Below are 25,521 nucleotides of genomic sequence, written 5' to 3'. Positions count from 1 at the left end.
TGAAATAAATTATGTGGCATTTTAGCAAGTTGAGGAGACTGCTTGGAGTAACCCTGGATTGTAAACTGTCATGGTCAAAACATGTTGATGCAACGGTACCTAAGATGGGGAGAAGTCTGTCCATAATTAAGCGCTGCTCTGCCTTTTTAACAACACTATCAACAAGGCAGGTCCTACAAGTTTTAGTTTTGTCGCACCTGGACTACTGTTCAGTCATGTGGCTCAGAACAGAGCAGCACGGCTGGCCCTTAAATGTACACGGAGAGCTGACATTAATAATATGCATGTAAATCTCTCACGGCTCAAAGTGGACGAGAGATTGACTTTTGTAAAAAATGTGTTGACATGCTGAATGCACCGAGGTGTCTGTTTAAACTACTGGCACACAGCTCGGACACCCGATCATACACCACAAGACATGCCACCAGAGGTCTCTTCACAAGACATGCCACCAGAGGTCTCTTCACAGTCCCAAAGTCCAGAATAGACTATGGAAGGTCAACAGTACTACTTAGAGCCATGGCTACATGGAACTCTATTCCACATCAGGTAAATGATGCAAGCAGTAGAATCAGATTTTAAAAAACAGATAAAAAATACACCTTATGGAACAGCGGGGAGTGTGAAGAGACACACACATGATAAGACACACACTCTACACACACGTACACATGGATGTTGTATTGTAAATATATGATAGTGGAGTAGTGGCCTGAGGGAACACACTAAATGTATTGGGTAAAGTGTTATGAAATTAAAGTTTTCAGTGGCCAGACAGAAGCCACTCCTCAGTAAAAGGCACTTGACAGCCCATTTGGAGTTTGCCAAAAGGCAGTTAAAGGACTCTCAGACCATGAGAATCAAGATTCTCTGGTCTGATGAAACCAAGATTGAACTCTGTGGTCTGAATGCCAAGCGTCACGTCTGGTGGAAACCTGGCACCATCTCTACGGTGAAGCATGGTGGTGGCAGCATCATGCTGGGGGATGTTTTTCAGCAGCATGAACTGGGAGACTAGTCAGGATTGAGTGAAAGATTAATGGAGCAAAGTACAGAGAGATCCTTGATGAAAATCTGCTCCAGAGCACTCAGGACCTCAGACTGGGGCGAAGGTGTGCCAAGCTTGTAGCGTCATACCCACAAGACTCGAGGCTATAATCGCTGCCAAAGGTGCTTCAACAAAGTACTGAGTAAAGGGTCTGAATACATGTAAATGTGATATTATATATATATTTTTTTATAAACTAGCATTTTTTTTAAACAAGCTGTTTTTGCTTTGTCATTATGGGTTATTGTGTATAGATTGATGAGAGAAAAAAACAATGTTATCCATTTTAGAATAAGGCTGTAACATAACAAAATGTGTAAAAAGTCAAGGGGTCTGAATACTTTCCGAATGCACTGTAACTGCCATAATGTTGATGGACCCCAGAAAGAGTAGCTGCTGCCTTGGCAGGAACTAATGGGGATCTATAATAAATAAAAATACACAGGTGCACTTTGTGCTGGGGGACAATAAATGGCCACTCTGAAATGTGCAGTTTTGTCACAACACAATGCTACAGATGTCAACCAGAACTGTTGCCAAATACTTTTATGTTAATTTCTCTACCATAAGCCCATCCAGTGTTGTTTTAGGGGATTTGGCAGTATGTCCAACTGGCCTCAATACCGCAGACCACGTGCATGGCATTGTGTGGGCCAGCAGTTTGCTGAAGACAATGTTGTGAACAGAGTGCCCCAGGGTGACGGTGGGGTTATGGTATGGGCAGACATAAACTACTGACAACGAACACAATTGCATTTTATTGATGGCATTTTGAATGCTCAGGACTACCGTGACGAAATCCTGAGGCCGTTTGTCGTGCCATTCATCCGCCACCATCAACTCATGTTTCAGCATGATAATATACAGTCCTATGTCGCAAGGATCTGTACACAATTCCTGGAAGCTAAAAATGTCCCAGTTCTTCCATGGCCTGCATACTCACTAAACATGTCATCGATTTAGCACGTTTAGGATGCTCTGTATCAACGTGTAGGACAGCGGGATCCAGTACCCGCGCAATATCCAGCAACTTCGCACAGCCATTGAAGAGGAGTGAGACAACATTCCACAGGCCACAATCAACAGCCTGATCAACTCTATGTGAAGGAGATGTGTCGCGCTGCATTAGGCAGTGGTCACACCAGATACTGACTGGTTTCTGATCCACGCCCATACCTTTTTTAAGGTATCTGTGACCAGTCGTGAAATCAATAGATTAGGGCATAATTCATTTATTTAAATTGACTGATTTCCTTGTATGAACTGTAACTCAGTAAAATATTTTAAATGGTCGCATGTTGTGTTTATATTTTTGTTCAGTGTAGATTCAGCCGTGGGCCGATTTGTTTCTTGAGCGGATGGTGGGGGCCAGAACAAAATTACAAATCATTTGTAGACTGCAAATTGACCGCAAGAATCTCAAAAATATATCATATTTGACTAAAACCTAATAATTATAAGACTTGCTCACATTTGAATATATGTGTCTCTCTATTACGCGTGTGAATAATTGAACAGATTTCCCAAATTAAAATCAATAGGAGCTGATTTCCTTAGTCTTTTATGTCTAACAATGACAAAGTTTGACTTATTTTTTTTTTGCTCAGAAAACTTGGGCGGGAAATGAAATGGGCCGTCAGTTTGGGAACCCTGTTATACTGTATGTGAAGTATCAGATTTAGTGTAGTACAAAGTACGGGTATGGAATGTCTGTCACTGCAGGTTGAATCAGGATGTCATATTCATGAGAGATAAGGATTAATGAGTGTTTCTATAACAGTTTGGCAGTCATGTTACTTCTCATTTATCCAAAACCTTAGTTAACTACATTTTTCTGACTCGGCCTCTCTTGGGAGAACTGGAGGACAATCAGAGTTCCAGGCAGAGGTTTGACATGTTGACATTACTGTTCTGTGGGGATGAGAGTAGAGAGGTGACATTTGCCCAAAGTTGGGTTCAGTGACAGCGTTCTGTGTGTATGTGCATGTGTTTGAGTGTGTGTGTGTTTTGCATGCCTGAGTGTGTTGTCCTTGTGCTCATGGGGCTTAGCAATGGGTGTACACACAAATGCCGTACAAGTTCATTACCATCTGTCAGTGTGATGGCTTGGCACGCAGTCACAGAGGTGCTCATGGCTCTTGTCATAAAGTTATGCATATCAACGCACATTCTTCTTATTAAGTGACAATGCCGAAGCACTGATGTCATGGCTGTAAAGTAAAGTAGCCTGTGAGAGAACATATACAGTGCATTCTGAAAGTATTCAGACACCTTGACTTTTTTCACATTTTGTTACGTCACAGCCTTATTATAAAATGTTTTTTTTCTTCACCAATATACAAACAATACCCCATAATGTCAAATCAAAAACAGTATTTTAGAAATGTTTGCAAATTTATTAAAAAATATATAATACTGAAATCGCACATTTACATAAGTATTCAGACCTTTTATGTAGACAGTGGTGGAAAAAGTACCCCATTTTCATACTTGAGTAAAGGTTAACATACCTTAGTAGAAAATGACTCAAGTGAAAGTCATCCAGTAAAATACTACTTGAGTAAATGTTTAAAAGTATTTGATTTTAAATATACTTAAGTATCAAAAGTAAATGTAATTGCAAAAATATACTTAAAGGAAAAGTAGAAATAATTTCAAATTGTTCATATTAAGCAAACCAGATGGTACAATTTTCATGTTTTTATTTTATTTATGGCTAGCCAGGGGTAAGCTCCAACACTCAGACATAATTTACAAACAAAGCATGTGTGTTTAGTGAGTCCGACAGATCAGAGGCAGTAGGGATGACCAGGGATGTTCTCTTGATAAATGTGTGAATGTGTGAATTTGACAATTTTCTAGCCGAGCTAAGCATTCAAAATATAACGAGTACATTTGGGTGTCGGAAATGTTGTAAAAAGTACATTATTTTCTTTAGGAATGTAGTGAAGTAAAAGTAGTAAAAAATATAAATGGTAAAGTAAAGTACAGATACCTGAAACAAGTTAAGTAGAACTTTCAAGTATAAGTTCTTTACACCACCATATGTAGGCAGCATCTATATGCCAGAGGCATGTTCTCAGAAGACCCTGTCAATCTCCTTTTCAAAAAGCTTTGAAACCGTCATTCATTAGTTTCCTTGTTGTCATGGTTAAATACAACTCTTCTGTATTGATACAGCTTTAATGCATATGCTTTCACAATCCCGTCTCTGACTGTGTGAGAGAGTCATCCTGTAAAATGTAGTAAACATGTATTGTGTAATCCTCCCATCTGTCTCACCTTACCCAGGTGTCCCCTTGCCTTAGGGTCCATCTCTGGTATAGGCACAGTACAGTCCACAGGTTCCACTATGTTGTTGAACCTGCCATGCTCAGCTGTGTGTGTATAGTTACCCGGGTTCTATTAATAGGGATCGCGGGCGGGGATCCTCCCTTGCGTTTGTCTCTGCCTTCTGTGTGGTAGAGAGGAGAGCTGGGCGAGCGAGGCGCTGTTTGCCCAGGCTTTTGTGTTCCTCGGGCCTCAGTGTTTGCCCTGGAGGGAGTGCTGGAGCTGGCCTGATAGAGGGGTGGGGTCGTTTTGGGAGGGGAGGTGTGTGCTGTACAGTGCAGCCATAAGCCTGAATCTGAAGTATGTCAGGCAGGCATTTTCTGAAGGAATCCCCCTTCCTCCACCCTCTGCCCTCCCTCCATCTCTTCCTCCACCCTCTGCCCTCCCTCCATCTCTCTCTCCACCCTCTGCCCTCCCTCCATCTCTCTCTCCACACTCTGCCCTCCCTCCATCTCTCTCTCAACCCTCTGCCCTCCCTCCATCTCTCTCTCCACCCTCTGCCCTCCCTCCGTCTCTCTCTCCACCCTCTGCCCTCCCTCCATCTCTCTCTCCACCCTCTGCCCTCCCTGCATCTCTTCCTCCACCCTCTGCCCTCCCTCCATCTCTTCCTCCACCCTCTGCCCTCCCTCCATCTCTCTCTCCACCCTCTGCCCTCCCTCCATCTCTTCCTCCACCCTCTGCCCTCCCTCCATCTCTCTCTCCACACTCTGCCCTCCCTCCATCTCTCTCTCCACACTCTGCCCTCTTTCCATCTCTCTCTGCACCCTCTGCCCTCCCTCCATCTCTCTCTCCACACTCTGCCCTCTTTCCATCTCTCTCTGCACCCTCTGCCCTCCCTCCATCTCTCTCTCCACCCTCCATCAATCCCTCTCTGTGGATTACAGTAGACTTGGTGACAGTCTATAAGGGAGGCCTTGCCAGGACTATGTAAACATTGAGAGGAGGGTGGCAAATACACGTGTGTGTACAATATCCTTTGTTAGTTCATGAAGAATGTAAGAATGCAGTAAAATCACTAAAGTTTATGGGACAGAGAGCATAAACAACTTGGGAGTCAGTCCATGCCCACTGGGCACACACTGGTTGAATCAATGTTGTTTCCAACCAACGTGGAATAGACGTTGAATTGACATCTGTGGCGGAGTACATTTCCTCAAAGTATATGTATGCCTCCTGTTTTTATTTTTGCTCAGAACCTTGTTGTTGTCAATACCGACGCACAGACACGTATCCATATCCAAACCCTTTCAGATATGACAATTCCAGTGCGCCCTCCCCATTAACACAAATATATTTGAACTATGCAGATGGGCAGGAAAAATCACAGCACTCTCAAGAGCGTCAGTACGCTCCCGTCTCACAAGGATTTTGACAGACAGAGCAGCGTATCGCCTCCTGTGCTTGTGTATTGTATAGTATCTCTAGTGTGCGCCCAAATACACAAAAGACCTGCAAAGTCGCTGAACATTGGATACCTTTTAGTGACGGATACCCACTCAACAAAGATCGATGGGATAGCCTACATTGATGATTTGGAGATTTGGTAATAGTTGCACTGCCACCGCGTAATGGCATGACGCACGGAGATGCAATGTTGAAAATACTTTATCCTCAGTTGCGGTGAAGTCGATTTTGACGCGCAGAGGTCACAGCAAGAGTTTTTTTTAACCTGAACTATACCTGTGGAAAAACAACATGTATCAAATACAAAAAAAAACTGTTCTGAATGCAAGAACGCCATCGAGTTCCAAGTTCTGAGCGAGGGACACTGTATGAATGTGAGACGCAACGTTTCCATACCAAGAACATTGCCGAGCTGCGGTTCTATATCCAAAACATAACTTGTATCTTGGAACATTTTTGTTTTAACATTTTATTGTGAAATAATCCTGGAAAAGCCTTAAGGTTATGCGCGTTCCTGGCGCTTTGTATACTCTTATTTGTATCAATGTTAGGAGGCAAGACTGAGCAAGTCCGAGTATGGGGGAAGAAACATCACATATAACCTGAATCAAATCTAATAACATTTTATTGGTCACATACACATATTTAGCAGATGTTGTTGCGGGTGTAGCGAAATGCTTGTCTTACAAACCTCATATTGCCTTGGGCCTATTTGCTCAGCGGTGGGAAATAAATGTCACTAACAATGCATGAAACTTAAGACGTTGAGTCACCTGTAACTCATCATACATGACCCAAAGCCTCTCTGCTCCATTATGTTTTTATGACCCCCCTTCTCTCTCTCACACACACACACACACAGAGAAAATAATGTGTGTTAATGTAATTGTTTGTTTGAACTGATAAAGCATTGTTTGACATTTCCACAGATGTGCTCATCATGAAATAATCAACGGAATTATCCCACAAGATTGCAGCATAAATATTTTGGTAATGTGCGTATTTATGTGTACAATTCAACTTTTGATGTAATTAGAATGATATTTATTCTGTTCCTATTCAGGGTGTAATTGGAATGATATTTATTCTGTTCCTATGCAGGGTGAAACTGAAAGGATTTGGTGGAGAGCAGAACAGAAAGGCTTGGCCGCATAGGGGGAGGCGCCTTTCGTGCTCTCCTGAAACCAAAGCCTTTGAAGATTATTATTATTTTTTTATTTTTTTACTTCAAGGAAAGAGGACATAACCTGAAAAGTTGGACGCATGAGAATTATGTACCTTTAAAGGACATCGTTGTGTGAATTTTCACCGCCAAGCCATGCTCCACAGCCGACCAGGAGCTTGCTGGGGGAAAGTGTCTGACCTCACTGGCGCGCACGCAGATTGGACTAAAACGCATTGGATAGCAGGTAAAGTAACGCACAATTTAATATTGAATAATATTACAACAAAATAATATTTGTTGAGTAGGAAATAATGCATTACGACTACATTAGGCATATCATTCATTTAAAACTGTGATATAGGTTAAATGTATTACATTCCTATTCGTTTACTTGTGCGTAATTGTACATGGTTGCCATGAAAGCTACAGTCCTTGCCTGTCATTCGTTATTTCCCTTGTCTTATTGTTTGCTTTGACAACAATTCAATAGCTGGTTTGATGTCAAAGGCATTCTTTTCACATCAGCTGTTTTTGTCATACAAAACTCTTTGCTCACAGCTGCCACCTTTATTGCCCTGACTTTTTGAGTCACCAGATTTTCTATGCAGACCTATTGGTATTTTTGTCATAAAATGTTTATCTATTATACCCTCTACTAATTGTGTATCTGTAAACTTATTGAACACTAACTATCTTTATATTAATAATTCAGCCCTTTCATCTTTGTGTTTCAAATGAGCTCTGAAAAGCAAATTCTGTGTGTACATTGACAATGGCCCTGCCCAATGTAGGCTAGACTGGCTACAATATATGTTCTCCTTGACCTTTCTTCTTGTGCCAATTCCCTAGTAGGGCCAGATAATCTCTTACTTTGAGATGGCGGTCAGTACGTCTTAATGAGTGACCCTCTCCAGCGGTGGGCTGCAATCTGAATATCAAAGCGTCATTCACACACACCTGCTAATGTTCAATGTGTGTCCCCCTCAGAGCGTGCATACTACCTCACACACAGGTGTATGCATTTCCCCTGATTTCCATTGCCTCCCAGGTGCTAGAGAACTGTGTTTTGGCCTTGGCTGGTCTCTCTCGGGTAGTATCTCACCTCCTCAGGGTTACCTGCATGGTGCTCAGCTGCTCGTACCTGTCTGGGTAGTATCTCACCTCCTCAGGGTTACCTGCATGGTGCTCAGCTGCTCGTACCTGTCTGGGTAGTATCTCACCTCCTCAGGGTTACCTGCATGGTGCTCAGCTGCTCGTACCTGTCTGGGTAGTATCTCACCTCCTCAGGGTTACCTGCATGGTGCTCAGCTGCTCGTACCTGTCTGGGTAGTATCTCACCTCCTCAGGGTTACCTGCATGGTGCTCAGCTGCTCGTACCTGTCTGATTGGCAAACCTCTTTCAATCTGACCATGCCGTCTTATTGGTAATTAATAAGCAAACACAGACATGTGAAACGCTTCATTGCCTTTTCTTTTGATGCTGTGTCATCTTGATGTTCTGGTGCTCTCAGGACTGTCAAAACCCTGTGCCCTACATGTCTCTCTTCATGCTATCTAACTACTGGTCTCTAACTACTGGTCTCTAACTACTGCTATCTAACTAATGCTATCTAACTACAGGTCTCTAACTACTGCTATCTAACTACAGGTCTCTAACTACTGCTATCTAACTACAAGTCTCTAACTACAGGTCTCTAACTACAGGTCTCTAACTACAAGTCTCTAACTACAGGTCTCTAACTACAGGTCTCTAACTACAGGTTTCTAACTACAGGTTTCTAACTACAGGTCTCTAACTACAGGTCTCTAACTACATGTCTCTAACTACAGGTCTCTAACTACAGGTTTCTAACTACAGGTTTCTAACTACTGCTATCTAACTACTGGTCTCTAACTACAGGTCTCTAACTACAGGTCTCTAACTACAGGTCTCTAACTACTGGTCTCTAACTACAGGTCTCTAACTACAGGTCTCTAACTACAGGTCTCTAACTACTGGTCTCTAACTACTGGTCTCTAACTACAGGTCTCTAACTACTGGACTCTAACTACTGGTCTCTAACTACTGGTTTCTAACTACAGGTCTCTAACTACAGGTCTCTAACTACAGGTCTCTAACTACAGGTCTCTAACTACTGGTCTCTAACTACAGGTCTCTAACTACTGGTCTCTAACTACTGGTCTCTAACTACAGGTCTCTAACTACTGGACTCTAACTACTGGTCTCTAACTACTGGTCTTCTGTCAGTTGACCTCATACTCACCTCTAATGGGAAGGCTGCGTGCTGATGCAGTTGCGGCTTCGGTCTCAGCGTTCAGCCAGCAGCACTGTGTAGATTGGGGATGTCAGGGAACTGGGCTGAGTTGATTTAAGACTGTCCATTTACTTTGGAATCACACTCCCATGTAGTGGTGTGTGTGTGTTTGAATAGTAAACAAAAAAAACATTTGACCAACTGGGGACATTTTGTTGGTCCCCACAAGGTCAAATGCTTTTTCTAGGGGGTTTAGGGTTAAGGTTAGAATTAGGGTTAGGGTTAGGAGCTAGGGTTAAGGTTAGGTTTTTGTGTTTGGGTTAGGGTATGGGTTAGCGTTAGGGAAAATGGATTTTGAATGGGACTGAGCCTCCACTGGTTCCACTTCCTCGGGTCAAAGGTCATGGAGGTCTGCACCCCGGTTAGTAGTGGTCAGATCAACTGGACACTCCTTTTCGCTTTGACTGCGACCTCCCTCTGGCCTGCATGGTCTTTTTAAACACGCTTGGAGTTTATGGGTATGAAAAGCTGCTGTTTGGTTTGGAGGTGTATATCTCTACACTCTGATGCTTCTTCTTCGCTCCTCTTTCATTGCTTATTGCATCGTAATATCTACCTGTATTGCCTCTGATAGGCAGTTAGCTCCAGCGCAATGTAAAAATGTATTAACATGTTATATATTTTGTTATTAACTCGCTAGTCACTAAGCTCAAGTGTTATTCAAGTTCTAGTCCCTCCCCCTAGTGGTAAGCAAATATTAAATCATTTAAAAATTGGTATCAACTGCAGGTTTTACATATGACTTTCTGTAAGGTCTAGAAATCCAGTGTAATAGATTTCTATGTAGAAGTCTATGCAGGGGAGGTGTGTCTGGCTTGCCTTGTCTGTGAGAGTGTGACTGACGTTACTGGATAATGTCACTCTGATTGAGCCTTTAAGATGAGATAGAGGAGAATAAGTCATGAGAAATAGACTATGCAACCCAGAGTGCCACAGGGCAACCTCAACCTGCAACTGTTTAGAGAACTCACTGAGCCACAATACGTATTTTGGGGTGAAGTGAAGGGGGCATGCTCTGACTAAAACACATTTCAATTTATACTTTAAAAAAACAACAACTGCTCACTCTTCCATTACTTTCTTGCAGTTGACACAAACTGCTAAGTATACTAGAATTATACATGTATTATTGCACTTAATGTCTATTTCTGATTTAACAGACTTACATTTAGAACAAAGCGATAGTTAGCACAGCTGTATTCTTCTGAAATTGCCGGGTCAGCTCCATTCATCATGGTGTCATGGGCTGCTTTGAACTGACGGGCCAGCAGGTCATTACGAGAGGGGCTCAAGACAAGTGGGCGACACGGAAATGCTTTGCAGGGCATTTGTTCATCCAGACACACTAATGGTCAGCTTTCCCTGGGCCTGGACCACACTGAACTGAATTTAAAGAAATTAGTGAGGAAGGGCAAGGGAAGGGGAGGTTTGTTGGGGGTAGAGTAGGAGTGGGCAGGGGGGGTTGTTGGGGGTAGAGTAGGAGTGGGAAGGGGAGGTTTGTTGGGGGTAGAGTAGGAGTGGGAAGGGGAGGTTTGTTGGGGGTAGAGTGGGCAGGGGGGGTTGTTGGGGGTAGAGTAGGAGTGGGAAGGGGAGGTTTGTTGGGGGTAGAGTAGGAGTGGGCAGGGGGGGTTGTTGGGGGTAGAGTAGGAGTGGGAAGGGGAGGTTTGTTGGGGGTAGAGTAGGAGTGGGAAGGGGAGGTTTGTTGGGGGTAGAGTAGGAGTGGGAAGGGGAGGTTTGTTGGGGGTAGAGTGGGCAGGGGGGGTTGTTGGGGGTAGAGTAGGAGTGGGAAGGGGAGGTTTGTTGGGGGTAGAGTAGGAGTGGGAAGGGGAGGTTTGTTGGGGGTAGAGTAGGAATGGGCAGGGGGGTTGTGTGTGTGTGTGTTTGTGTGCTGTTTTTGCTTTGAGTTTTTTGTAGATATCTCTCTATATAATGTCTCCAACATTTTCCTCCTCTCTCTCTCTCTCTCTCTCTCTCTCTCTCTCTCTCTCTCTCTCTCTCTCTCTCTCTCTCTCTCTCTCTCTCTCTCTCTCTATATATATATATATATATATATATATATATATATATATATATACACAGTACAAGTCTGAAGTTTACATACACCTTAGCCAAATACATTTAAACTCAGTTTTTAATCCTAGTAAAAATTCCCTGTCTTAGGTCAGTTAGGATCACCACTTTATTTTAAGAATGTGAAATGTCAGAATAATAGCAGAGAGAATGATTTATTTCAGCTTTTATTTCTTTCATCACATTCCCAGTGGGTCAGAAGTTTACATACAATCAAATAGTATTTGGTAGCATTGCCTTTAAATTGTTTAACTTGGGTCAAACGTTTCAGGTAGCCTTCCACAAGCTTCCCACAATAAGTTGGGTGAATTTTGGCCCATTCCTCCTGGCAGAGCTAGTGTAACTGAGCCAGGTTTGTATGCCTCCTAGCTCGCACACGCTTTTTCTGTTCTGCCCACAAATTTTCTATGGGATTGAGGTCAGGGCTTTGTGATGGCCACTCCAATACCTTAACTTTGTTATCCTTAAGACATTTTGCCACAACTTTGGAAGTATGCTTGGGGTCATTGTCCATTTGGAAGACCCATTTGCGACCAAGCTTTAAATTCCTGACTGATGTCTTGAGATGTTGCTTCAATATATCCACATAATTTTCCTCCCTCATGATGCCATCTATTTTGTGAAGCGCGTCAGTCCCTTCTGCAACAAAGCACCCCCACAACATACTTCTACCCCCTTGCTTCACGGTTGGGATGGTGTTCTTCGGCTTGCAAGCCTCCCCCTTTTTCCTCCAAAGATAACTATGGTCATTATGGCCAAACAGTTCTATTTTTATTTCATCAGACCAGAGGACATTTCTCCAAAAAGTACAATCTTTGTCAACATGTGCAGTTGCAAACCGTAGTCTGGCTTTTTTTATGGCGGTTTTGGAGCAGTGGCTTCTTCCTTGCTGAGCAGCCTTTCAGGTTATGTCGATATAGGACTCGTTTTACTGTGGATATAGATACTTTTGTACCTGTTTCCTCCAGCATCTTTAAAAGGTCCTTTGCTGTTGTTCTGGGATTGATTTGCATTTTTCGCACCAAAGTACATTCATTTCTAGGAGACAGAACATGTCTCCTTCCTGAGCGGTATGACGGCTGCGTGGTCCCATGGTGTTTATACTTGCATACTATTGTTTGTACATATGAATGTGGTACCTTCAGGCATTTTTAAATTGCTCCCAAGGATGAACCAGACATGTGGAGTTCTACAAAAAAAAATTCTGAGGTCTTGGCTGATTTCTTTAGATTTTTCCCATGATGTCAAGCAAAGAGGCACCTGAGGTAGGTCAAGCAAAGACTTGAGGTAGGCCTTGAAATGCATCCACAGGTACACCTCCAATTGGCTCAAATGATGTCAATTAGCCTATCAGAAGCTTCTAAAGCCATGACACAATTTGATGGAATTTTCCAAGCTGTTTAAAGGCACAGTCAACTTAGTGTATGTAAACTTCTGACCCACTAGAATTGTAATATAGTGAATTATAAGTGAAATAATCTGTAAACAATTGTTGAAAAATTACTTGTGTTATGCAGAAAGTAGATGTCATAACCGACTGGCCAAAACTATAGTTTGTTAACAAGAAATTTGTGGAGTGGTTGAAAAACGAGTTTTAATGACTCCAACATAAGTGTGTGTAAACTTCCGACTTCAACTGTATATCTCTCTCTCTCTCTCTCTCTCTCCCTCTCTCATTCTCCCTCTCCCTCTCTCTCCCTTTCTCACTCTCCCTCTCTCCCTTTCGCACTCTCCCTCTCTCATTCTCCCTCTCCCTCTCTCTCCCTTTCGCACTCTCCCTCTCTCCCTTTCGCACTCTCCCTCTCTCTCTCCCTCTCCCTCTCTCCCTTTCTCATTCTCCCACTCTCATTATCCCTCTCTCTCTCCCTCTCCCTCTCACTCTCTTCCATCACTCTCTCTCTCTCTCTCCCACTCTTCCTCTCTCTCTCACTCTCTCTCCCTCTCTCTCACTCTCCCTCTCTCACTCTCCCTCTCTCTCACTCTCCCTCTCTCACTCTCCCTCTCTCTCACTCTCCCTCTCTCTCACTCTCCCTCTCTCTCCCTTTCTCCCTCTCTCCCTTTTTTAAATGTAATTACATTTTTTATTTCACCTTTATTTAACCAGGTAGGCCAGTTGAGAACAAGTTCACATTTACAACTGCGACCTGGCCAAGATAAAGCAAAACAGTGCGACAAAAACAACAACACAGAGTTACACATAAACTAACATACAGTCAATAACACAGTAGAAAATCTATGTACAGTGTGTGCAAATGTAGAAGAGTAGGGAGGTAAGGCAATAAATAGGCCATAGAGGCAAAACAATTACAATTTAGCATGAACACTGGAGTGATAGATGTGCAGATGATGATGTGCAAGTAGAGATACTGGGGTGCAAAAGAGCAAGAGGATAAATAACAATATGGGGATGAGGTAGTCGGGTGTGCTATTTACAGATTGGCTGTGTACAGGTACAGTGATCTATCTATAAGCTGCTCTGACAGCTGATGCTTAAAGTTAGAGAGGGAGATATAAGACTCCAGCTTCAGTAATTTCTGCAATTCGTTCCAGTCATTGGCAGCAGAGAACTGGAAGGAAAGGCGGCCAAAGTAAGTGTTGGCTTTGGGGATGACCAGTGAAATATACCTGCTGGAGTGCGTGCTACGGGTGGGTGTTGCTATGGTGACCAGTGAGCTGAGATAAGGCAGGGCTTTGCCTAGCAAAGACTTATAGATGACCTGGAGCCAGTGGGTTTGGCGACGAATATGTAGCGAGGGCCAGCCAACGAGAGCATACAGGTCGCAGTGGTGGGTAGTATATGGAGCTTTGGTGACAAAACGGATGGCACTGTGATAGACTACATCCAGTTTGCTGAGTAGAGTGTTGGAGGCTATTTTGTAAATGACATCGCCGAAGTCAAGGATCGGTAGGATAGTCAGTTTTACGAGGGTATGTTTGGCAGCATGATTGAAGGAGGCCTCGTTGCAAAATAGGAAGCCAATTCTAGATTTCATTTTAGACTGGACATGCTTAATGTGAGTCTGGAAGGAGAGTTTACAGTCTAACCAGACACCTAGGTATTTGTAGTTGTCCACATATTCTAAGTGAGAACAGTCCAGAGTAGTGATGCTAGTCGGGCGGGCGGGTGCGGGCAGCAATCGGTTGAAGAGCATGCATTTAGTTTTACTAGATTTTTAAAGCAGTTGGAGGCTACGGAAGGAGTGTTGTATGGCATTGAAGCTCGTTTGGAGGTTTGTTAACACAGTGTCCAAAGGGACAGATGTATACAGAATGGTGTCGTCTGCATTGAAGTGGATCAGAGAATCACCAGCAGCAAGAGTGACATCATTGATATATACAGAAAAAAGAGTTGACCTGAGAATTGAACCCTGTGGTACCCCCAGAGAGACTGCCAGAGATCCGGACAACAGGCCCTCCGATTTGTCACACTGAACTCTATCAGAGAAGTAGTTGGTGAACCAGGCGAGGCAGTCATTTGAGAAACCAAGGCTATGGAGTCTGTCAATAAGAATGTGGTGATTGACAGAGTCGAAAGCCTTGGCCAGGTCGATGAAGACGGCTGCACAGTACTGTCTTTTATCGATGGCGCTTATGATATTGTTTAGGACCTTGAGATTGGCTGAGGTGCACCCATTACCAGCTCTGAAACCAGATTGCATAGCGGAGTAGGTACGGTGGGATTCTAAATGGTCGGTGATCTGTTTGTTAACTTGGCTTTCCAAGATTTTAGAACGGCAGGGCAGGATGGATATAGGTCTATAACAGTTTGGGTCTAGAGTGTCTCCCCCTTTTGAAGAGGGGGATGACCGCTGAAGCTTTCCAATCTTTGGGGATCTCAGATGATACGAAAGAGAGGTTGAACAGGCTAGTAATAGGGGTTGCAACAATTTCAGCTGATAATTGTAGAAAGAGAGGCTCCAGATTGTCGAGCCCAGCTGATTTGTAGGGATCCAGATTTTGCAACTCTTTCAGAACATCAGCTGTCTGGATTTGGGTGAAGGAGAAGCGGGGGGGGGGGGGCTTGGGCAAGTTGCTGCAGGGGGTGCAGAGCTGTTGGCCGGGGTAGGGGTAGCTAGGTGGAAAGCTTGGCCAGACTTAGAAAAATACTTATTGATATTATTGATTATCGTAGATTTATCGGTGGTGACAGTGTTTCCTAGCCTCAGTGCAGTGGGCAGCTGGGAGGAGGTGCTCTTATTCTCCATGGACTTTACAGTGTCCCAAAACCTTTTTGAATTAGTGCTACAGGATGCAAATTTCTGTGAGGAAAGCCAAGGCTAGCTTTTTCAAACTGACTGAGTATATTGGTTCCTGACTTCCCTGAAAAGTTGCATATCGCGGGGGCTATTCGATGCTAATGCAGAATGCCACAGAAAGTTTTTGTGCTGGTCAAGGGCAGTCAAGTCTGGGGTAAACCAGGGGCTATATCTATTCTTAGTTCTACATTTTTTGAAAGGGGCATGCTTATTTAAGATGGTGAGGAAAGCACTTTTAAAGTGCAACCAGGCATCCTCTACTGACAGGAAGGGGTCAATATCCTTCCAGGATACCCGGGCCACGTCGATTAGAAAAGCCTGCTCGCTGAAAATAGAGGGAAAATTGGTCAGGATGATATCTAAGAGTGAGCCCATGGTTACGGATTTATGGTTGTACCTGGTAAGTTCCTTGATAATTTGTGTGAGATTGAGGGCATCTAGTTTAGATTGTAGGACAGCCGAGGGGTTGAGCACATCCCAGTTTAGGTCACCTAACGGTACGAACTCTGAAGATAGATGGGGGGGAAATCAATTAACATATGGTGTCCAGGGCACAGCTGGGTGGCTGAGGGGGGTCTGTAACAAGTGGCAACGGTGAGAGATTTGTTTCTGGAAAGGTGGAAAGGCTGTCTCCCTTTCTCACTCTCCCTTTCTCACTCTCCCTCACTCACTGGAAAAACTCAGAAGCAAAATTACAACATTGAACAGTGAACCATCATATTTTGTCTCAAAGATCTGATAATGAAAGAGAATGATTGTTTTTGAATTTGGTCAAGATAGTGTGGGAGAGGTGGAAAAACTATTGTTATCCATCAATTAATGATAAGCCACCAGGTATAGACAACCTTAATGGGAAACTATACATTATTGATAAGCCACCAGGTATAGACAACCTTAACGGGAAACTATTGAGAATTGTAGCAGACTGTATTACCACCCCTATCTGCTATATCTTTAACCAAAGCCTAAAGGAGGGTGTGTCCACAGGTGTGGAAGAAGGCTAAAGTAATTCCACTGCCTAAAAATAGTAAAGCACCCTTTTCTGGCTCTAACAGCCGCCCAATCAGTTTGCTGCCTATTTATGCGGATGATTCCACACTCTACATGTCAACACCCAAAGCCAGTGAGCTCACTGAAATTATAAATAAGGAGTTACAGTCAGTATCAGAATGGGTGATTAATAATAAACTGGTCTTAAATACAGTGCCTTCGGAAAGTATTCAGACCCCTTGACTTTTGAATACTTTCCAAAGGCACTAAAACAAAAATCATTGTATTTGGTTGAAAACATTCTCAAAGACCTAAACTTCAACTGGAGTTATGTATAAGAGAGCAAGTTGAGGAAGCTAAACTCCTAGATATAACATTGGATGGCCAGTTATTATGGTCAAGTCATATTGACTAAGTTGTTGTGAAGATGGAGAGAGGTATGTCTGTTATAAAAATATGTTCTAAGTTTTTGACACAAAAATCAACTGTATTAGTTGTTCAGGCACTGGTCTTGTCCCATCTTGATTACTGTCCCGTAACATGGTCAAGCGCAGCAAAGAAAGACCTAGCAAAGCTGCAGCTGGCTCAAAACAGAGCAGCACACCTTGCCCTTAATTACACATACAGAACTAACATCAACAACATGCATGCCAGTCTTTCCTGGTTGAGGGTTGATGAGAGATTAACTGCTTCTCTTCTAGTTTTTATGATAAATATTACTGTGATAAAAATTCCAGATTGTCTGCATAATCAAATAACATTCAGCTCAGACACCCACAAGATATGCCACCAGGGGTCTCTTCACAGTCCCCAAGACATGCCACCAGGGGTCTCTTCACAGTCCACAAGACATACCACCAGGGGTCTCATCATAGTCCAAAACGAATTCACAGCAATGTACAGTATTATACAGAGCCGTGATCACATGGAAATCCATTCCATCTCCAATTACTCAAGCAAACAGAAAAATGACCTTAAAAAAATGGACAACCTCTCATGGAACAGCATGTACTGTGAGGGGACACACAAACACATGCACACACAGACACACTCTAATACGCACATTATTTGTTTAGTTGTATTATTTGTATTATTATTATTAGTTATGTTTGTATGTCATGGTATTGTAAATGTGTGTGACAGTCCTTGTGTATCAGTGGTTTGTTACTTGTCATGTTTAGTGTTTTTTGTGGAGCCCAGGAAAAAGCACAAGCTAATGGGGATCCAAATAAACAAACAACCCAATCAGAATAGTGGTGTGCGTGGCTCAGTCCCATTGGGGTTAGGGTTAGGGGTGGGGCTAATGTCCTCTGGAGGATTCAATGGGTGGAGGGTCTGGTTTCACTCTCCACAGCATCTCTGAGAGGGACATTAGTTTAGGCCTGAGATTGTAAGGGTACTATAATCCACACATACAACTTCAAACACTTTGGTTGCTCAGTAAAAACACCATTACCTTGGTTTCTCTGGACCTTTCTGGACCTTTCCTCCATGGTGTTAAAGAGAGGATGCTAACCTCAGGGCCATAGAGGTAAATCACTGCTCACTTACAGTAAACCCCAATCCAAACGGAACACGTTCTTTCATCGACATCAATGCATGATTAATGAGAAATACAAGTTAAGAGCACACATCTCAAGTAAGGATTCAGCCCTTAGGTTACAGTTTCATCATCAGACAACCACTTTGTTTGGTTCCGAGCAGCACCACTGATTGCAGCCATAGTAGTAAAACTGCCACGTCTATTTGCCATATTACAACAACAAAGAGGTTACTTCAAACAACCAACACTGTTTTTTCCCCGCAGACATCATTGCATGCATGATAGAACAGCAGAGTATTTACTACGATGCTGGACGCTCCTCTCTTTCCTTTCATAAACAAAACAAAAACAATAACAAATGCGCCTGGGGTGACCAGTGGCGCTGTTTCACCTTATGCTTTGCTCAGCTTAAAGGGTTGAAGTGCAGTTATACTACTCTCTCTCCCATCCAGAGCCACTATGTCCAAAACATTGATATTGGACCCTGGGAAGTGTTGTACACATCTTCTGATTGGCTGCTTCTGACCAGGGTTATCTGAGCCGCAAACATTGCCAGGTATCTGGTTCTCATTTTAAGCAGAGTTCTGTGGGTTTTTGACAGGCGACAGCTGAGCTAAAGAGTGGAAACTGGCACTAACAAGCAATTACCTCCTCTCCTCTCCAGCCTGGAAGGCATTAGGGGATTATGCAGCATAATCAGATCCTCTGGTTTTGTCGCTGCTGACTGCAGTTTAGTCTAGCGTCAGTTAGAAGGGCATATCTGGCGCATTGTGGTCAGAGTGGTATTTGATATTTTATTAGGATCCCCATTAGCTGTTGCAAAAGCAGCAGCTACTCTTCCTGGGGTCCATAGAAAACATGAAACACAATAGAGAATGAGATAATACAGAACATCAATAGAACAGCTCAAAGAACTACATTTTTTTAAAGGCACACGTAGCCTACATATCAATTAATACACAAACTATCTAGGTCAAATAGGGGAGAGGCGTGGTGCCGCGAGGTGTTGCTTTATCTGTTTTTTTTAAACCAGGTTTGCTGTTTATTTGAGCAATATGAGATGGAAGGAATTTCCATGCAATTAGGGCTCTATATAATACTGTATGCTTTCTTGAGTTTGTTCTGGATTTGAGAACTGTGAAAAGACCCCTGGTGGCATGTCTGGTGAGATGAGTGTGTGTGTCAGAGCTGTGTGTAAATTGACTATGCAAACAATTTGGGATTTTCAACACATTGTTTCTTATAAAAAGAAGAAGTGATGCAGTCAGTCTCTCCTCAACTCTTAGCCAAGAAAGACTGGCATGCATAGTATTTATATCAGCCCTCTGATTACAATTAGGAGCAAAACATGCCGCTCTGTTCTGGGCCAGCTGCAGCTTAACTAAGTCTTTCCTTGCAGCACTGGACCACACGACTGGACAATAATCAAGATTAGATAAAACTAGAGCCTGCAGAACTTGCTTTTTGGAGTGTGGTGTCAAAAAAGCAGAGCATCTCTTTATTACAGCCAGACCTCTCCCCATCTTTACAACCATTGAATCTATATGTTTTGACCATGACAGTTTACAATCTAAAGTAATACCAAGTAATTTAGTCTCCTCAACTTGTTCAACAGCCACACCATTCATTACCAGATTTAGCTGAGGTCTAAAACTTAAGGAATGATTTGTACCAAATACAAATGTTCTTAGTTTTAGAGATGTTCAGGACCAGTTTATTACTGGCCACCCATTCCAAAACAGACTGCAACTCTTTGTTAAGGGTTTCAGTGACTTCATTAGCTGTGGTTACTTATGCGTATATGGTTGAATCATCAGCATACATGGACACACATGCTTTGTTTAATACCAGTGGCAGGTCATTGGTAAAAATAGATAAGAGTAGATGGCCTAGAGAGCTGCCCTGTGGGACACCACACTTAACATGTTTGACATTAGAGAAGCTTCCATTAAAGAAAACCCTTTGAGTTCTATTAGATAGATAGCGCTGAATCCACGATATGGCAGAGGTTGAAAAGCCATAACACATACGTTTTTTCAACAACAGGTTATGGTCAATAATATCAAAGGCTACACTGAAATCTAACAGTAAAGCTCTCACAATCAATCTTATTATTATCAATTTCTTTCAGCCAATCATCAGTCATTTGTGTCAGTGCAGTACATGTTGAGTGCCATTCTCTATAAGCATGCTGAAAGTCTGTTGTTAATTTGTTTACAGAGAAATAGCATTGTATTTGGTCAAACACAATTTTTACAACAGTTTGCTAAGAGCTGGCAGCAAGCTTACAGGTCTGCTGTTAGAACCAGTAAAGGCCGCTTTACCACCGTTGGGTAGCGGAATGACTTTGGCTTCCCTCCAGGCCTGAGGACAAAGACTTTCCTCTAGGCTCAGATTAAAAATATGACAGATAGGAGTGACTATAGAGTCAGCTACCATCCTCAGTAGCTTTCCATCTAAATGGTCAATGCCAGGAGGTTTGTCATTATTGATCGATAACAATAATTTTTCCACCTCTCCCACACTAACTTTCCAAAATTCAAACTTGCAATGCTTTCCTTTGCATGAATACAATTGCTCACTGTTTGTTATTGGCATTTCCTGCCTAAGTTTGCCCACTTTGCCAATGAAATAATCATTAAAATAATTGGCAACATCAAATTGTTTCATTATGAATAAGCCATCTGATTCAATGAAAGATGGAGTTTAATTTTTCTTTCTGCCCATAATTTATTTTAAAGTACTCCAAAGTTTTTGTTCCATTATTCTATATACGTATCATTGATCTTGGCTTCATAATACAGTTTCTTCTTCTTTTTGTTAAGTTTAGTCACATAATTTCTCAATTTGCTGTAAGTAAGCCAGTCAGATGTGCAGCCAGATTTATTAGCCACTCCTTTTGCTCCATCTCTTTCAACCATACAGTTTTGCAATTCCTCATCAATCCATGGAGCCTGAACAGTTCTAACAGTCAGTTTCTTAACAGGTGCATGTTTATCAATAATTATAAGAAGCAATTTCATAAATTCATCAAGTGCAGTGTCTGGATGCTCCTCATTATAATCACATCAGACCAACAAATATTTTTAACGTCATCCACATAAGAGCCACAGCAAAATCCTTTGTATGATCTCTTATACACTATTTTGGGCCCAGTTTATGGAACTTTGGCTTTCCTGGATATAGCCACTATATTGTGATCACTGCATCCAATGTGTACGGATACAGCTTTAGAACAAAGTTCTACAGTATTAGTAAAAATGTTATCGATACATGTGGATGATCTTGTTCCTGTAGTGTTTGTTAACACCCTGATAGGTTGATTAATAACCTGAACCAGATTACAGGCACTGGTTACAGTAAGAAGCTTCCTCTTGAGTGGACAGCTTGATGAAAACCAGTCAATATTCAGGCCCCCAAGAAAGTAGAACTCTCTGTTTACATCCATACACTATCAAGCATTTCACACATATTATTTAGATACTGACTGTTAGCCTATAGCAACACCCCAAAAGAAAAGGCTTTAGATGTGCCAAGTGAACCTGCAACCACAACACTTCAATAACACTGGACATAAGATCTTCTCTAAGCGTTACAGGGATATGGCTCTGAATATATACAGCAACACCTCCCCCATAAGCATTTCTGTCTCTTCTATAGATGTTATATCCTTCTATTGCTACTGCTGTATCATCAAATGAATTATCTAAGTGAGTCTCAGAAATGGCTAATATATGAATGTTATCTGATGTTAACAAGTTATTGATTTCATGACCCTTATTTCTAAGGCTACATATATTAATATGGGCTATTTTCAGCCCTTTCCTGGGTAGCTTATCAGAGACAGACATAATACTGAAAAGAGCAAACAAAGCAAGAGGAAAAATGTACATTCTACAGTCCATTAATCAAATGGTGTGTGTGTGTGTGTGTGTGCTGCGGACCCATAGGCTTGGCTCTCTCATCCCTTCCAGGCTTCTGGTGGACAATGAGCCTGTCATAGCGGATGTAAACAATGTCCCCACACGCTCCGGCAGCTTTAATGGCTGGGATTAGTTCTTTCCTCTTCTGGCGCACAGCTTCAGGATAGTCCTCATTGAGGAAGATATAAGTTCCTCTCAAGTTCTTGGCTCTTTCCAGAGCAGCTACCTTGTCCTTGAACCTCAGGAACTTGACCACTATTGGCCTGGGCCTATCACCTTGGCCGGTGGTGGGTTTTCCAGTCCTGTGGGCGCGCTCCACCTCAATCTTCCTGTGGTCCATCTTCAATTTCTTAGAGATCATTTCCCTCACTTTGTCCTCAGACTCCGTCCAGGTCTCATGAGGAGATTCTGCAATTCCGTCCACAACCATGTTGTTCTGCCTTGATTGTCCTTCGAGATTTATCTGTCAATGTTATCATGGATTCACACACAGAACTAATGTCCTCTCTCAATGACTTACAGATTGCTGTCATTTTGCCGTTCTCCTGTTTCAACTCATCGAGCTGACCGTGGGAGAACTGCAAACTGTTCTTCAGGTCCTGGACCTCTCTGGTCAGGTCGTCCATTCTTTTATTAGTAGAATCCACGAGTATTTGGCAAAACACTTGAAGCTAATGTCTTGCTGTTGTAACATTTGCTTGTAGGTCTCTTTTTGTTAGTTTAAAGGATCCTTCACATGTGATAGAGAGACACCACTGTCCTCAACGGTACTCCCACCGGCTTTGGTCTTTGTCATGGTAGCTAGCAACGTAGGTTATGCTGTTACTCCTCGCAGTTCCAGACAGGGCAGGTCAATGGGAATATTGAAAACAACAAACAGCAAGGATCTAGACAGACACAAACCCGGGACAATCCGCAGTCCCAGCCATAATGGCTAACCGTGTCGCGGGCTGTGTTCAAGAAAACCCCGCTAGCTTGATATGCAGCTAGCTAGCAGCTAGGCTAGCTGCGACGCCAAATAGCTCCTCAGACCCGTCCTTGGTCGGCAGGATCACTGGAAAGAGACAAGCAGTCCCAGCAACTGATGCCAAACGCGTCACGGGATCCAAACTAAGAAGCTAGCTAGCTAGCTACCAAGAAATTTCCAATACACTTTCAAAAAACAAACTTTCCAAACAAACTTAACCGCAGCTCTTCCTCGCTCCGCGTTCAACTGGAAGTGACGTGAGGGAGGGTATGAATCGAACCCGAACCCGCCACTTTAAGGGGCGAATCAAACCCGAACCCACCACTTTAACACGTAAGAACACACAGTACGGGACTGTGGAGATTATGGGTGTGTGTGTTTGCTACCAGAATCTGAAAAGCAACAAGTAGTCAACCGCCAGGTGTACAAATGGTCTGTTCTGACTGGATGGACTGGACATATTCGAAGAGGTTTTCACAGGAACCAGAAGGAATAAGGAACATGCATGCCGTGTATATCATCATAGGTGTTATGGAAGTTTCTGTACCCAGATAAAAGTGTGTCTGGTAATGATCAGGGGAAGACACGACAGGGGCTAGTAATTGAATCTCCTCTTTCTCCCCGGGTGTCTTTTATTGTGATGGTGATTTAGTGAGGTCCGTTCCCCCTGCTGTAGGGCTGTCTGTGACAGGTAATGCTGGAGGACAGAACACCTCTAATGGGCTTCCTTATAGAAGATTGTTCTGTTCTGGAGAGATTGGATCTGGGCTGTTAAAGGCCAAGTTCAGGATTTTAAAACTTGATGTTAGATGGTTCCTCACCTTGAAAGTAGTCTATTGACCTGGAGAAACTGTAATCCATGGTTTGGTTTTCTTCAGCCACTTCAAACTTCAGCTAACTTTAGCCACCGCTAACTAAAATTCAAAAGTAGTTATGGATTATGCCATATGGCTAGCTATACCCAACTCAGTGATGATAATGTGAAACACGTTTATGTTCAAGCAATATCATTTGTCCATATATTAGTCTTGGGTGGAACACACTCTAGCCCTGAGCAAATATCAACTTAGTTTATTTACAATTAATGTGTAATTATTTATTGTTTAATACAACTGTTTACAATATTTGTATATAAACATTTTAGTCATTTAGCAGATGCTCTTATCCAGAGCGACTTACAGAAGCAATTTGGGTTAAGTGCCTTGCTGAAGGTCACATCGACAGATTTTGTTCACCTACTCGGCTTGGGGTTTCGAACCAGCGACCTTTCGGTTACTGGCCCAAAGCTCTTAACCACTAGGCTTCCTGCCACCCTCATCAATAAGGATAGCTTACATTTTTCTTCCCATCTCATTGCAAACCTAACCTTACTCAGAGCAAATTTACAATTCAATGTGTACGTATGTACAGTACCAGTCAAAAATTTGGAAACACACCTACTCATTCAAGGATTTTTCTTAATTTGACTATTTTCTACATTGACATCAAAGCTATGAAATAACACATATGGAACCATGTAGTAACCAAAAAAGTGTTAAACAAATCCAAATATATTTTAGATTCTTCAAAGTAGCCAACCTTTGCCTTGATTACAGCTTTGCACACTCTTGGCATTCTCTCAACCAGCTTCACCTGGAATGCTTTTCCAACAGTCTTGAAGGAGTTCCCACATATGCTGAGCACTTGGTGGCTGTTTTTCCTTCACTCTGCGGTCCAACTCATCCCAAACCATCTCAATTGGGTTAAGGTTGGACGATTGTGGAGGTCAGGTCATCTGATGCAGCACTCCATCACTCTCCTTCTTGGTCAAATAACCCTTACACAGCCTGGAGGGGTGTTGGGTCATTGTCCTTTAAAAAAACAAATGATAGTCCCACTAAGTGCAAATCAGATGGGATGGCGTATCGCTCCAGAATGCTGTGGTAGCCATGCTGGTTAAGTGTGCCTTGAATTCAAAATAAATCACTGACAGTGTCACCTGCAAAGCACCCCCACACCATCACACCTCTTCCATGCTTCAGACCAAAAGACTGATATCCACCGGTCTAATGTCCATTGCTCTTGTTTCTTGGCCCAAGCAAGTCTCTTCTTCTTATTGGTGTCCTTTAGTAGTGGTTTCTTTGCAGCAATTCGACAACGAAAGCCTGATTCACACAGTTTCCTCTGAAGAGTTGATGTTGAGATGTGTCTGTTACTTGAACTCTGTGCAGCATTTATTTGGGCTGCAATCTGAGGTGCAGTTAACTTTAATGAACTTATCCTCTGTAGCAGAGAACTCTGGGTCTTCCATTCCTGTGGCAGTCCTCATGAGAGCCAGTTTCGTCATAGCGCTTGATAGTTTTTGCGACTGCACTTGAAGAAACTTTCAAAGTTCTTGAAATGTTCCAGATTGACTGAACTTCATGTGCTAAAGTAAGGATGGACTGTAATTTTTCGTTGGTTATTTGAGCTGTTCTTGCCATAATATGGACTTGGTCTTTTACCAAATAGGGCTATCTTCTGTATACCAC

General features: G+C 42.7%; 1 protein-coding gene across 1 annotated transcript in view; it reads left to right on the top strand.

Moving 5' to 3' along the window:
- Positions 1-5,699: 5,699 nt before the first annotated feature.
- The window catches only part of LOC106598943 (artemin), a 28,011-nt gene continuing 8,189 nt past the window's right edge, over positions 5,700-25,521 (top strand). The window contains exons 1-2 of the mRNA XM_045714529.1: positions 5,700-6,772; positions 6,884-7,191. Coding sequence (XP_045570485.1) covers positions 7,101-7,191 — 91 coding nt within the window. The 5' untranslated portion in view covers positions 5,700-6,772; positions 6,884-7,100. The remainder of the gene's footprint in view (positions 6,773-6,883; positions 7,192-25,521) is intronic.

This window comes from Salmo salar, chromosome ssa03 (assembly GCF_905237065.1).
Source record: "Salmo salar chromosome ssa03, Ssal_v3.1, whole genome shotgun sequence".
In the NCBI taxonomy this organism is placed as follows: Eukaryota; Metazoa; Chordata; class Actinopteri; order Salmoniformes; family Salmonidae; genus Salmo; species Salmo salar.
This window is presented reverse-complemented; position numbering and strand designations above follow the sequence as displayed.